Consider the following 14,992-nt stretch of genomic DNA (forward strand, 5'->3'; position numbering starts at 1 on the left):
AAAATTACAGGCCTCTCTCATCTTTTTAAGTGGGAGAACTTGCACAATTGGTGGCTGACTAAATAATTGTTTCCCCCCACTGTATGTCTCCATAGCCTCAGTCTCTGCCTGCGACAGGGGATACACATGACTCCTGGGAGGTACAGCGTCTACCCGAAGGTTTATTGCGCAATCCCCCGCCCGATGAGGTGGCAATTTAGTTGCTTTATTCTTGGAGAAAACTTGTGCCAGATCATGGTATTCGGGGGGAATGCGCATGGTGGAGGCACCGTCTGCACTTTCCACCGTGGTTGCACCATCGGAAACACCCAGACACCTACCCTGACACTCTCGCGACCACCCCGTGAGAACCCTCTGCGGCCATGAGAAAGTGGGATTGTGAAGTGCTAGCCACGGAATACCTAACACCACAGGGAAAGCAGGAGACTCAATGATGGAAAAAGTGACCTGCTCACAATGTGTCTCCTGTGTGATCATGGTGACTGGTACCGTGACTTCCTTTATCAACCCAGACCCTATGGTCGACTATCGAGTGCTCTGATGGGGCGTGGAATGGATAGGGGACTAATGAAATGCCCTGGCGGCGTGCGAAAGTTTTATCCATAAAGTTCCCAGCTGTGCCTGAATCTACTAGCGCCTTACACTTGGGAACTCTCATGTAATCAGGGAAGTATATGGGTATGGTACAGTGCGCAGCAGAGGGCTATGAACAAGTGTGGGTGCTCAATACCTGGGGTGATATGTCCCTTCGTGCCATCCGATTGGCACTGGCGCTGTCGTCTTCCGCTCTCTTGGTGCGCGGTACCACCCAGCTCCATGAGCTCTGGATCCGCGTTGGTCGGGGCGGGAACGGGCAGACCTCCTCCAGGACGTCCTCTGGTTGCCAGCAGGTTATCCAGACGAATGGCCATGTCCACCAGTTCAGTAAAAGACAAACTGGTGTCACGGCAGGCTAGCTCCCGTCGGACGTCCTCCCGTAGATGGCACCGGAACTGGTTGATCAGGGCCCACTCGTTCCACCCGGATCCTGCTGCCAGAATCCGGAACTCCAGTGCGAACTCCTGTACTATCCTCGTACCCTGCCTCAAGTGGACCAGCTGCCGAAATAGGCGGGCGAACTCCCTGTAGTCCTCCAACACGGCTCCACCTTCTCTCCAAACCGCATTGGCCCACTCCAGGGCTTTCCCCGAGAGGCAGGAAATGAGGACGGACACCTGCTCTCAATCTAATGGCGCCGGCCTGACACTGGAGCAGTACAGCTCCAGTTGGAGAAGGAATCCCTGACATAGAGCCGGCGTCCCATCGAACGCCCGTGGTCGAGATATCAGGATCCCTCCAGGTGCTGTGATGTAGGTGGCTGGATCCGGTTGGCCAGCTGGTCTCGACGGATCGGTTCCTCTTCTCTCCAGGCATTGGATGACCTGAAGAACCCGATCCATCGCTTCCCCCAAGCTGGCCAGCATAGTGGAATGTTCCTGGACCCTTGTCACTATTCCAGGCATGCGCTCCTCTCCTGCTGACTCTATAGAGAGTGATTCTGTGATGAGGTGTGAATGACGGAGTCAGGCGCAGGAGGTAAAACACTGAAATCCAGAGTTTATTCAGTGTACATGAATAAAGCGCAGCAAGCGTCAAAACAAAACTAGCACAAGGAAAAAATCCACCTTGGCTACATACAAGGAAAGAGTAGCTCAACCGAGCTACTCACTCTCACAATGAACAATCACTCACAAAGGACAAGGGGGCAGAGGGAACACTTATACACAGACTAATGAGGGAATGAGTACCAGGTGTGTGTGATTGACAAGACAAGACAAGACAAGACAAATGGAGTGATGATAAATGGAGCGGTAGTGGCTAGTAAGCCGGTGACGCCGAAACCTGCCCGAGCAAGGAGGAGGGGCAGCCTCGGCTGAATTCGTGACAATTAGAGACACATATTTCCCTCAGATTACAGAGATCCACAAAGAATTAAAAAACAAACCCAATTTTGATAAACTCCCTTATCTACTGGGTGAAATACCACAGTGTGCCATCACATCAGCAAGATTTGTGACCTGTTGCCACAAGAAAGGGGCAACCAGTGAAGAACAAACACCATCGTAAATACAACCCATATTTATGTTTATTTATTTTCCCATTTGTACTTTAACTATTTGTACATTGTTACAACACTGTATATATACATAATATGACATTTGAAATGTCTTTATTCTTTTGGAACTTCTGAGTGTAATGTTTACTGTTAATATTTATTGTTTATTTCACTTTTGTTTACTATCTACTTCACTTGCTTTGGCAATGTTAACATACGTTTCCCATGCCAATAAAGCCCTTAAATTGAATTGAAATTGAATTGAATTGAATTGAGAGAGAGAGATGAAATAGAGAAGAGAGAGAGAGAGATGAAATAAAGGAGTGAGAGAGAGAGAGAGAGAGAGAGAGAGAGAGAGAGAGAGAGAGAGAGAGAGAGAGAGAGAGAGAGAGAGATGAAATAGAGGGGAGAGAGCGAGAGAGAGAGAGAGAGAGAGAGAGAGAGAGAGAGAGAGAGAGAGAGAGAGAGAGAGAGAGAGAGAGAGAGAGAGAGAGAGAGAGAGAGAGAGAGAGAGAGAGAGAGAGAGAGAGAGAGAGATGAAATAAAGGAGAGAGAGAGAGAGATGAAATAGAGGAGAGCGAGAGAGAGATGAAATAGAGGAGAGAGCAGGATGAATAATAAATTGAAAAAATATAAATAAATGGAGAGAATGAGAGAGAAATAGAGAGAGAGAAATAGAAAGAGAGAGAGAGAGAGAGAGCAGTGCATGGTTTTAAAAGGAAGGTAATGAATACAGCGTTTCCTTTATGTTTTCATACAAATCTTTGCTTGTACACTATATGCATTTCAAAACAGCCAAGCACATATGAACAGCAAGAAGGGAATTACTAAGTGAGCCCTATTACTCATATGTCTTGGCAGAAGCAACACACACTCCGATATCTATCAACCGTGTCACTGTGTGTGTACTGTCTAAGCTGTCTTTCTCTGGCCTGTGTTTGGTGTTTTCACATCATTGTCTGATTGGGCTCTTGGAGTGTTTGGTGTTTTCACATCATTGTCTGATTGGGCTCTTGGAGTGTTTGGTGTTCATTCTAGTAGTTGACTGAGAAGTTGGTTCAGGATCCAGGACTAGAGTAACAGGTATTGTGACAAGGTGCCTGCCACATGGAACGTTTTGCCACATTTGAACAAGCTAGCATGGGAACGTCATGTAGAATGTTTGTCTTGGAAAGAGTACCCTGAAGCTGTTAATTTCCATTATTGTGAAAGCAAAGAGTATTTTGTGAAATTCCCAGGATCCCAGAGTCTATAGAACCCCACCAGGATACCATATCACCAGGATACCATACCACCGGGATGCCATATCACCAGGATACCATACCACCAGGATGCCATATCACCAGGATACCATATCACCAGGATACCATATCACCAAGATACCATATCACCAGGATACCATATCAACAGGATAACATATCACCAAGATACCATATCACCAGGATACCATATTTGAGTGAAAACGCTCTAAATGTTGTTTTTTAGAGCTTACCCGCTCCTGGTTTATTTACCTGAATAAGCCCTGCCGCAGGATTCCGCCTCTTCTCAAAGTGTTTTTGTCGATGTTGCTCCTGGACCTTCAAGGCAAAGCCAGAGCCCAAGATACCCTTAGAGATACAGACAAGCCGTTAGTCACAACAACAAGCCTCTGGAAAACATGACTAATTCACAGTTATATTATGAACTCTTACTTCAGAGTAACACTTGACTATCAAATTGCAGATGCTTTGGGCACTCATTTTCTGAGTATCTTCAGTGCACATTAATAAGTTACTTCAGTCATGTCTTTGGATAAAAGCGTCTTACTGCTGGAAGTGCAAAGAAAGATACTCCAATCAAGGTGAAGGTTGCGGCGAGAAGACGTCCATTCCACGTTATGGGAAACTTGTCTCCGTACCCAATGGTAGTCAGGGTGATCTGAGAAGGCAATTGGCAGACATCTTGAATTACACCTCTGTTATCAATATTCACAGTGTTTTTTCATCTCACACAAAGCTGTTACATGTAACAAGACAATCATTCTCCGAGGCTGTTATTCAGATCGTCTCTCGTGAAGGGTGACATAAGAAGATACCATCGGTCATGTTAAGTCCCAAGGTTGAATTACACTAATCTCCTCTTCCTTTAGATTCCCAGTTCACACAAGTACTGGGTGTTTTATAAGAACCTATAGAAATTATCCTATTAAGAAATGCTGGGTGTGGTGACTGAAATGTTGCTGTTAAAGAACTGGCTATTTCATGGGGACGTCCACAAATTCAGTTTAAAACAAGTGCAGGATGTTTTGTTGGGACCTGACAAACGTATCCTATTAGAAACCGCTGAGTGTTTTGTGGGGACATACAGTACATACATTCTCCTATCAGCAACCACTGAGTGTTTTGTGGGGACCTACAGACATTCTCTTATTAGCAACCGCTGAGTGTTTTGTGGGGACCTACAGACATTCTCTTATTAGCAACCGCTGAGTGTTTTGTGGGGACATACATACATTCTCTTATTAGCAACCGCTGAGTGTTTTGTGGGGACATACATACATTCTCCTATCAGCAACCACTGAGTGTTTTGTGGGGACATACATACATTCTCTTATTAGCAACCGCTGAGTGTTTTGTGGGGACAGACATTCTCCTATTAGCAACTGCTGGGTATGGTTTGTAAGGACATGTGGAACCAGGCTCAGAGTGACTTACCAGGCCCCACCACAGTGCGTCTGCGTAGGTCTCAAACTGGTCATTGTCCTCTTTCTCTGCCAGGTAGACCAGGAAGGATGCCAGGATGAGGCAGAGGAAGCCAATGTACCACGCCGTGATCAGCTCCTGCAAAAGGTTAAAGGTCAAGGTGTCAGAAAGGAACGCAAACAATACAGCAACTGCATATTCATTTCAAGGTCAGAGTATCGAAGCAATATTACCTTTGCGAGAAAACTTGCTTTATTAAATGAATAGATGCCAGCTATTTGCATATTTATTTTATGACCAGAGTACAAAAGCAATATTATTTTTAAAATAAAAAAGTATTGTATTGGGCTCTCTCTCTAACGGGCAGATGCAAAAAGTATGAAACTAAAGGATGTGAATGTGGTTACCAGTGTTAGGGAGTAGTGAACTACATGTAGTTCAACTAGTAATTTAATTACATTTTCCAGCAGCTTGGTGGTAGTTTAACTAAATTCACATCTAAGTAGTGTTTTCAGTAGTTCATTACTTTTTTTTGCCATGTAGTGGTGTAGCTAAATACTGGAACTACACACTACCTTTTTTTGCAAAAGTTGTATATGCTTAGGCAACAATTTCCTTTCTTTTTCAGCATTAGACCTGCCCAATTCTCACTTAAAACATAGTTTTTGTGTTTAAGAGGTTAAATGACACATTTTGTTAACATATGACCCCAAAGTGATCTGTTCTTGTAGTTTGTAGTCTATGCCATTTCAGATTTTTCACCAAGTAGTTTGGATGTAGTGAACTACTTTTTCAAAGTAACTTTAGTTAAGTAAATTATTACTGAACAAAAATATAAACGCAACATGCAACAATTTCAACGATTTTACTGAGTTACAGTTCATATAAGGAAATCAGTCAATTGAAATAAATAAATAAAGCCCTAATCTATGGACTTCACCTGACTGGGCAGGGACGCAGCATAGTCCCACCCACTTGGGAGCCAAGCCCACCCACTGGGGAGCCAGTTTTTCCCCACAAAAGGGCTTTATTACAGACCGAAATACTCCTCAGTTTCATCAGCTGTCTGGGTGGCTGGTCTCAGACGATCCCGCAGGTTAAAAAGCCGGATGTGGAGGTCCTGGGCTGGCGTGGTTTCACATGGTCTGCGGTTGTGAGGCCGATTGGACATACTGCCAAATTCTCTAAAATGACGTTGGGGGCGGCTTATGGTAGAGAAATTAACATTAAATTCTCTGGCAACAGCTCAGGTGTACATTCCTGCAATCAGCATACCAATTGCATGCACCCTCAAAATTTGAGACATCTGTGGCATTGTGTTGTGTCACAAAACTGCACATTTTAGTGGCCTTTTATTGTCCCCAGCACAAGGTGCACCTGTGTAATGATCATGATGTTTAATCAGCTTCTTGATATGGTGGTCCTCTGTAGCTCAGCTGGTAGAGCACGGCGCTTGTAATGCCAAGGTAGTGGGTTCGAACCCCTGGACCACCCATACACGAAAAAATTTATGCACGCATGACTGTAAGTCGCTTTGGATAAAAGCGTCTGCTAAATGGCATATTATTATTATTGATATGCCACACCTGTCAGGTGGATGGATTATCTTGGCAAATGAGAAATGCTCACTCACAGGGATGTAAACAAATTTGTGCACAACATTTGAGAGATATAAGCTTTTTGTTCATATGGAAAATTTCTGGGATCTTTTATTTCAGCTCATGAAACATGGTACCAACATTTTACATGTTGCGTTTATATTTTTGTTCAGTATATATTTTTCTTAAGGGTAGCTTTAGTGTAGCTTTCAGTGTGAAGTAATTGGTAGCTTGGTAAATTATCTTTCAGAGTAGCTTCCCCAACACTGGTGGTTCCATTTATAAATGTGAGGTACTGCCAGAAGAGCCGTATCTTACACTACTAGTTTTATGGAAAGTTTAAAAGGACAGTTCAACATCTCCAAGGGTTACCAACATGAGTCCCCAATGCCAATGTATATTCATTCTATAACATATCATGCCAATCAAGATATTATCATTTATGTAGTTAAAACATCGTATCACTGTTATATTCACTGATATTATCAAATACTGATTTTTTTACCACAGAAAAGTCATTGAAACCTAAGCTTTTTTCAATCCAGTGAACGTTGTACCCTATAAATGTGTCAGGTTATAGCCTGGTAGTAAAAGATGCAGTGCTGGATAGATAGAGTCTCAGGTCCACTTTGTCCTTGTCCAGGTGCTGCAATCAGCATGAGGAAATAACCTAGTTGGCTACACAATCCACTGGGACGCCTGCCCCTCTTCAAAGGGGATGGGTGGAAGCCTAGGTTGGCATGCCCTCTTTGAAAGTGAGAAACTCCCTTTACACAATAGACAGTAACTAACAACCAACTTACCATTTTAACCCACTCTTATTCACTGTCCAAACCCCCAAATTGAATGAGCAAACAGCGGATGCGGTGTCTGTCAACTCATGCATATTTAAACAACAAAAAATAAGCTTTTCATGATAAGCATAAATTTGTTAAAGATAGAAATGGACAGTATTTTTCTTTTTCAACAGCTTCCCTATTCTCCTGGCTGGTTTAGAACAGAAACGGAGGATTAGTTAAACAGACCTCTACCTTCTGGGCTGTTTCACATGGAATTTTGTACCAAGTTTGTGAGGACACAATGAATGAGTCGTTCATTGACAGATTATATAGGCTACATTTGTTGCAAGTAACCCGACCATTTATTTGACTCTAAAATATAAACAAAATATAAAACTTTGTTCACACTTCTTGACTTCGATATAGAACAAACGACTCATATTTGCTAAAAAAAAACAAGCGTGATGCTACATAGATACAGTGTATTATAACGTTCTCAAACACATTATCAACCATATGCATTTAGTGTAAACAGAGCACCAGTACATTTTTAAATGTACATTTTACATGTTTGTCTTTTAGCAGACGGTCTTATCCAGAGTGACTTACTATGAATAAGATATGTGGTTGTCCCACCTACAGTGAGGGAAAAAATTATTTGATCCCCTGCTGATTTTGTACGTTTGCCCACTGACAAAGACATGATCAGTCTATAATTGTAATGGTAGGTTTATGTGAACAGTGAGAGACAGAATAACATCAACAAAATCCAGTCAAACGCATGTCAAAAATGTTATAAATTGATTTGCATTTTAATGAGGGAAATAAGTATTTGACCGCTCTGCAAAACATTACTTAGTACTTGGTGGCAAAACCTTTTTTGGCAATCACAGAGGTCAGACGTTTCTTGTAGTTGGCCACCAGGTTTGCACACATCTCAGGAGGAATTTTGTCCCACTCCTCTTTGCAGATCTTCTCCAAGTCATTAAGGTTTCGAGGCTGACGTTTGGCAACTCGAACCTTCAGCTCCCTCCACAGATTTTCTATGGGATAAGGTCTGGAGACTGGCTAGGCCACTCCAGGACATTAATGTGCTTCTTCTTGAACCACTCCTTTGTTGCCTTGGCCGTGTGTTTTGGGTCATTGTCATGCTGGAATACCCATCCACGACCCATTTTCATTGACCTGGCTGAGGGAAGGAGGTTCTCACCCAAGATTTGACAGTACATGGTGCCACAACACTTTCACCCAGTTCTCCTCTGAATCATTCAGATGTTCATTGGCAAACTTCAGACGGGCCTGTATATGTGCTTTCTTGAGCAGGGGGACCTTGCGGGCGCTGCAGGATTTCAGTCCTTCACGGCGTAGTGTGTTACCAATTGTTTTCTTGGTGACTATGGTCCCAGCTGCCTTGAGATCATTGACAAGATCCTCCCGTGTAGTTCTGGGCTGATTCCTCACCGTTCTCATGATCATTGCAACTCCACAAGGTGAGATCTTGCATGGAGCCCCAGGCCGAGGGAGATTTACAGTTATTTTGTGTTTCTTCCATTTGCGAATAATCACACCAACTGTTGTCACCTTCTCACCAAGCTGCTTGCCGATGGTCTTGTAGTCCATTCCAGCCTTGTGTAGGTCTACAATCTTGTCCCTGACATCCTTGGAGAGCTCTTTGGTCTTTGCCATGGTGGAGAGTTTGGAATCTGATTGATTGATTGCTTCTGTGGCCAGGTGTCTTTTATACAGGTAACAAGCTGAGATTAGGAGCACTCCCTTTAAGAGTGTGCTCCTAATCTCAGCCTGTTACCTGTATAATAGACACCTGGGAGCCAGAAATCTTTCTGATTGAGAGGGGGTCAAATACTTATTTCCCTCATTAAAATGCAAATCAATTTATAACATTTTTGACATGCGTTTTTCTTGATTTTTTTGTTGTTATTCTGTCTCTCACTGTTCAAATAAACCTAACATTAAAATTATAGACTGATCATTTCGTTGTCAGTGGGCAAACGTACAAAATCAGCAGGGGATCAAATACTTGGCTATCAGCCAAGTCAGAAGTAGGGTTAGAGCCTCCTCCCTACCTCCTGCCTCAGTGAATTCTGCTTATGCTCAATCCCAAGGCTCTGTTAAATATCAACTTGCAGGAGAAAAACACTGCCTTTATCAGTGTTAATATATCGCAACATGACAAGGCTGCACAGCCATCTAGCTGTTCCATCTCAACAGGCAGGCAGAAGACAGGAACGGTGTGGCGAGCCAAATCCAATAAGACTCGATAGTCCATGGCCGCTTTGGCTTCTGAACTGTCAGACTCAGGACCTGAACCATTTTGCCCTGACACTCCTCTCTACCAGGAGACGTCATTAGACACTCCACTGCTCTCTGCTCTTCTTCTCCCCGGCTCTCTATGGGGACTGTGTTGCTATGCATCACTGGGAGACATTTAAGGAACCACTCTGGGAGAAACTGGGAGACACTTAATTCCCCATTGAGAGTGCTCCATTTATCAGGCCAAGTGTTTGTCCCAAATGGAAATGTTTGTCCCAAATGGCACCCTATTTCCTATATAGTGCACTACTTTTGACCAGAGCCCTATAGGCCCTGGTCAAAAGTAGTGCACTACATAGAGCATAGGGTGCCATTTGGGACGCTACCCAAGCTTCAGGAGCCTTTGATAAATTGGAGGGTACATCTAGTTAGTTAAAGTGGGTTCGAGATCAGTCACAGCACGCCCTGTGGGGAGCTTGATGATGAGTGTGTTGTTTTCTGTGCTGTAGATGTATTAGAACAATCTGAGAGCTGTAATGTAATGTCCCCAGAAGTTGTTATTTGACAGATGGTTGTTTAAGTCGCCTGTCAATCAATCTGGTTAGAGGGAGGGGTCAGTGTTAATGTCATACGGCTGGCTGTGTGATCAATTAACTTGGATCGACACATTTGACATGTGGTATTAGTTGACTTGACTTGTCTGCGGAAGCTCAAGTCCAGATATTGGATTTATAGAAACATGCTGCAATGCGGGCAAGGAGCCAGATTGGGGTGGCGAGGTACAGGCATCAGATCAATCAATCAATCACACACTCCATCCAGCCCTGGTCTTTGATTACCTTGCTGTGAGCGTAGACGACAGATCCCAGGAGTTTCCAGGTGCCTCCGCGGCGGTCCATCCGGATCATGCGCAGGATCTGCAGGAACCTCAAACTCCGGATGGCCGACGTAGCAAACACATTCCCCTGGGTTCCCGCCGCCAGCACAGAGATGGACGCAATCAGCACCATGACGTCTGAGAAAGAGGGACATTTTTCAGACATTTTCAGAATCATTCAAAAAGTATATATTTCATTGCACACATTTGTTTTATTTTTGTGCATGTACTGGATGTATATTTGTATGCTATATAATGGTAGTTTTTAATATCACAGGACATAAAAAATAATCAGCATTAAGATTATATAAAATACACAGACAATAGATGGACAACAGAGTTGAAATCAGAATTCAGTTGTGAGGAAGTCAAGAATCTCTATCTTCAAGAGATAGAGTTCAGTACCCAACCTGACCCACATTTTCCCTGAAAACATCCCTTCTCAACAGTTTATTGCGGGGTTCTCCAACTGATTTTATTTGGCCCCCCCCCAAGTTTTCTAAGCATATTTCTGAGCAATTTTTATTGTTGGACATAAAATATTGTAAAAACATCAGCAAATCAGCTCCAAGTTATTTTTAATTTTGGAAATCTGTTCCAAATTATTCCCACACATTGTAAAGAGATATATGTAGGGTTGAAAAGCTACCGTTCATTTACCAAAGTTACAGGAATCTTCGGTAATTTTGGTAATTACCAGAAAATATATGGTAATCTATCGTAACTTTGGTAATTTATACTTGAGTAACTTAATTGTATTTATTTATATAAAGTATTCATTTTTTATATATCTGTGCCCATGAGTTTCTGGTAGATAGAACATATGGTCTAATAAATGAAAAAGCATCTAATCAACAATGGCATTATTTTCAATTAACTCTGCAATTCTTCCAACTATTGACTTTTTTCACAAAGCCACCAGTTTGATGCCAAAACATTGACAACAATGACATAGACAATGACATTGACATAGTAAAATAAATAAAGGTGTGCTAAGGATATTTCATGTTTCATATTTCATATTAAAATACAAATGCTATTCACTAAGTTGATGGTTTATAGCTTTGTCATTCGATATGTATATTTTTTTATCATCTTATTTAATTATTTTGTGATAACTATGTGATAAGGCCACACAGAGGGCCAGAGTACTAATCTGAAGTACCCAAAAAGGCCACTACATGTCTTGTGATAGATTACAATAAAATCCTTGAAAGATACGAAAATGTTGGTAGTTTACTAGTAAACTTGGAAAGTTTCCAGTAATATACCCTCCCTTTGCAACCCTAGATATACTGTATGTGATCGTATAAAAATGTAAGCAAGGTTTGAAATTATTTAGTCAAATATTATATTATTTGTAATCATGTTCCGGTCTCCTGAAAATCCGTTCCGGTCTCCTGACAATCCGCTCAATAAAAAAATCGGCCTGCGGCTGAATCTAGTTGATGATCCCTGGTTTACTGGGTTCAAGTCACAGGAGGCTGGTGGCACCTTAATTGGGGAGGACGGGCTCGTGGTAATGGCTGGAGCGGAATTAGTGGAAATGGTATCAAACATGGTTTCCATGTGTTTGATTTCTTTCAATTCCAACAATCACCACAAATCTGCTTTGGGGCGGAGGGGAAGGAAGTAGTATGGTTATATTTGGCCTAAATTGAGCAGAAGATACAATCTGTATGCAATGAATGATCAAGCAGTCCATGGAACGAATGACCAAATGCAGATCACTTAAGTGATTGCTGCCGGACAGTTTTATCTCACTGATGACAGAGACCAGGCAGGCAGTGACACAGAAAAGACCACAGGGGCAGTCGCGGTCGAACTCACCAATCACACAGAAGGGCTTGCGGGCGAATTTCAGACGGCCCCTCCATCCTCTGTATCTGCAGCAGCATCCGGCGGCCCATATCCTCACTGTGTACTCCACGCCGAACACCACGATGGTGACTATTTCCTGTTTAGGGACAAAGGCTTCCTGTTACATTAAAGCGTTGCCAGAGGCATTGATAACGCACATAATGCTGATATTATCGTAATGTTTTGCAAAGATATTATGGTTAAATTGTGAAAGTTTAGTACCCCAAAACTAAGGAAATGAGAAGAAAATTATTTTTATATTATATTATGTGTATATAGTCAGAATTGAGAGAGGCAATTAGCAACTACTTTCTTACAGTATGAATAGGTTTTATTATGAACAGCTAACACATGCCGTGTCTCTCCATACTTAAAGGGTAACTCCGCCACTTTTCAACCTCATATTCATTATCTCCCAGCACCAAACCAGTGTCTACATATGTGAAAATGGCGTGTCACTGATAAGTTTCATGTAAGTGTGAACCCAAGTACCTACCAGTATATACAAGGCATCTTCGGAACTCTTCTCATACTCCTTAATGGTGGAAAACACAGAGAGGACTAGACAGGAGAAGACCAGCACAAAACTGTGGATAACAAGATAAGAGAAAACATGTCCAATTATAAATAGCCTTCTTTATCCAGCGATAATCACTATAAGTACCCCTATATACCGCAGGGAAGTCAATCACTCTGCAAGTAATTCCAATTTCACACACAGAGGTCTGCTGGGTTTTCAGTGGCTCCTTCACAAATTCAATTGATTAACCTGGAATTGCTGAGCTCCACTGACTGTTTCCCTCCCAAGCCATAAAGAGACGTGAGCTTTTGCAGGCAATGCAGGTAATTCGTCTGACTGTAGCTGCTTAGGAACCCAAGAGGGTTTCAGTCCAATATACTGTATCAGAGCTGGGGAGAAGGGGAAAAGGCAATATATTGACAGATCTGTCAGATTTTTCAGTCTTTGGTTACACAGGTTTAAATGGTGCGTATTGGGCTCGAGTTTATAGTAGACAGAGATGTTATTGTACACAGAGATGTTATAGTAGACAGAGATGTTATAGTAGACAGAGATGTTATAGTAGACAGAGATGTTAAAGTAGGCAGAGATGTTATAGTAGACAGATATGTTATAATATACAGAGATGTTATAGTAGACAGAGATGTTGTAGTAGACAGAGGTGCGAAGTTCGGAGTTGGGGCGAGGGGGAGAAGAAGAAATTAGAGAACAGGAAGTGAGATAAAACAGGAAAAGGCGAAGGAAATAAAGTGAGAAAAATAGTATTGAATACAGTATTGCTATTTCCAGAGTACTACACCACAGCATCGTGGTGTCTCCCTTAAGAAAATAGGTCTTCTGACCTCAATGGGACTTCCTGGTTAAATAAAGGTTAAATAAAATAAAAAATTATACTTTAGGTGATAGTTCACAAAATCAACGTTTGTCAGACTTTTTCAAACCTCAAAATTGGTAAAATGTCAAGACGACTCCGTGCTCAGACCATCTGTTGTGTAGATCCAAGTAAATCCCAAATTAATGACAAAGATATGCAGAAACTAATGTAACGTGAAACTGTGAACAGATGGTATGGGATGTGGACTCATCTCAATATTAGAGCACTTTGCTGTTTCTCGTCTAAGAATGTCTCATGCTTTGATTTAGCAGTCAATGTCTGACAGTCTAGTGGCTTATTTAAAGTGATAGTCTAAACATAAAATATTTTATCACTTTGAATATACCACATGCTTATTAAACCAAAATGGATTCAAAACACTCGTCCTTTCCTTGACTGCATTGGCACTGCAGTCGCAATGATCGTGATATGCGGTTGTTTTATCCTCTTACAGGTATCAGTCAATGCTCTGATTGTAAGTGGCCATGGAAGAGAGCATCTGCTAAATGACTCCATTACTGTATACGTTAAAATGTTGTATCGTTTCAAGGACAACTGAGTGAGACATCTGCTGTCTATTATGACTGACAATGCTTCCCGTGGCACATCGATGTGTGATGCATAACATTTCCAACAAGGGAAAATGGATATCGGCTCATCACCATGACAGAGGCTGAGTAACAAATGGCACCCTATTCCCTTTAAAGTGCTATTACAGGAGGGGGTCGCAGTTCCGGAGCGACCCACTAGGTGTCATCCGCCGACAACCTTAGGCACCTCCTCACTCACAGTCGGGACTAATCATCATCCTATTGGTGTCACCTGTGTCTATCTGTTCACCTGTGTATTTATGCCCTCACTTCCCTGTGTTCCCTTGCTCAGTTTTCTCTGTTAGTTTCTTGATGTCAATTTAGTACGAATCAGTGTCTGATCATGAGACGGAAGTACAGATACTTGAGAAGTGTTCTCCCTGTTTCATTGTTGTTTTCAGTCATAGTTAGTATTTTGTATTTTTGCTGTCAGCCTGTTTTTTTGGAGACCAATTTGCTCCTCCTTTATTTTTCGTGATAAGTCCGTTATTTTGTGTCCTGGCTTTGGGACCACCAGTAAATATCCTTGTTTCACCATCTTTGCCTACTGTCTATCCTGCACCGCACCTGGGTCACACCTCACACCAACCCTTACAAAGTGCATTGCTCACCCTATGGGCCTTGGTCAAAGGTAGTGCACTATGTAGGGCATAGGGTGCCATTTGGGACGTAGTCAGACAGTACAACCAGTGCTCTAGTACAGAGTCGCTGCAGACTCCCTACGGTTCCCTCGACTACGTGGAAACAGTTGTCTGGTATGTAGATGAAAGATCCCACGTCAGTGTGCTTACAGCCATTTGAAGATATAAACTGATGAATCATTGGATGAACAGTGCCGTATCAAAAA

At 42.3% G+C, this 14,992-nt stretch overlaps 1 protein-coding gene across 2 annotated transcripts in view; it reads right to left on the reverse strand.

Moving 5' to 3' along the window:
* The window catches only part of LOC311133652 (potassium voltage-gated channel subfamily KQT member 2-like), a gene marked incomplete at both ends in the record, with an annotated part of 64,196 nt that overhangs the window by 26,728 nt on the left and 22,476 nt on the right, over positions 1 to 14,992 (reverse strand). For both annotated transcript variants that reach the window (XM_084167183.1, XM_084167182.1), the window contains 6 exons: positions 3,607 to 3,702; positions 3,902 to 4,012; positions 4,789 to 4,914; positions 10,264 to 10,439; positions 12,132 to 12,258; positions 12,658 to 12,748. In XM_084167183.1, the coding sequence (XP_084023309.1) occupies positions 3,607 to 3,702; positions 3,902 to 4,012; positions 4,789 to 4,914; positions 10,264 to 10,439; positions 12,132 to 12,258; positions 12,658 to 12,748 (727 nt within the window). The remainder of the gene's footprint in view (positions 1 to 3,606; positions 3,703 to 3,901; positions 4,013 to 4,788; positions 4,915 to 10,263; positions 10,440 to 12,131; positions 12,259 to 12,657; positions 12,749 to 14,992) is intronic.

The sequence above is a fragment of the Coregonus lavaretus genome (genome assembly GCF_964263955.1).
Source record: "Coregonus lavaretus genome assembly, chromosome: 8".
Taxonomy (NCBI): Eukaryota; Metazoa; Chordata; class Actinopteri; order Salmoniformes; family Salmonidae; genus Coregonus; species Coregonus lavaretus.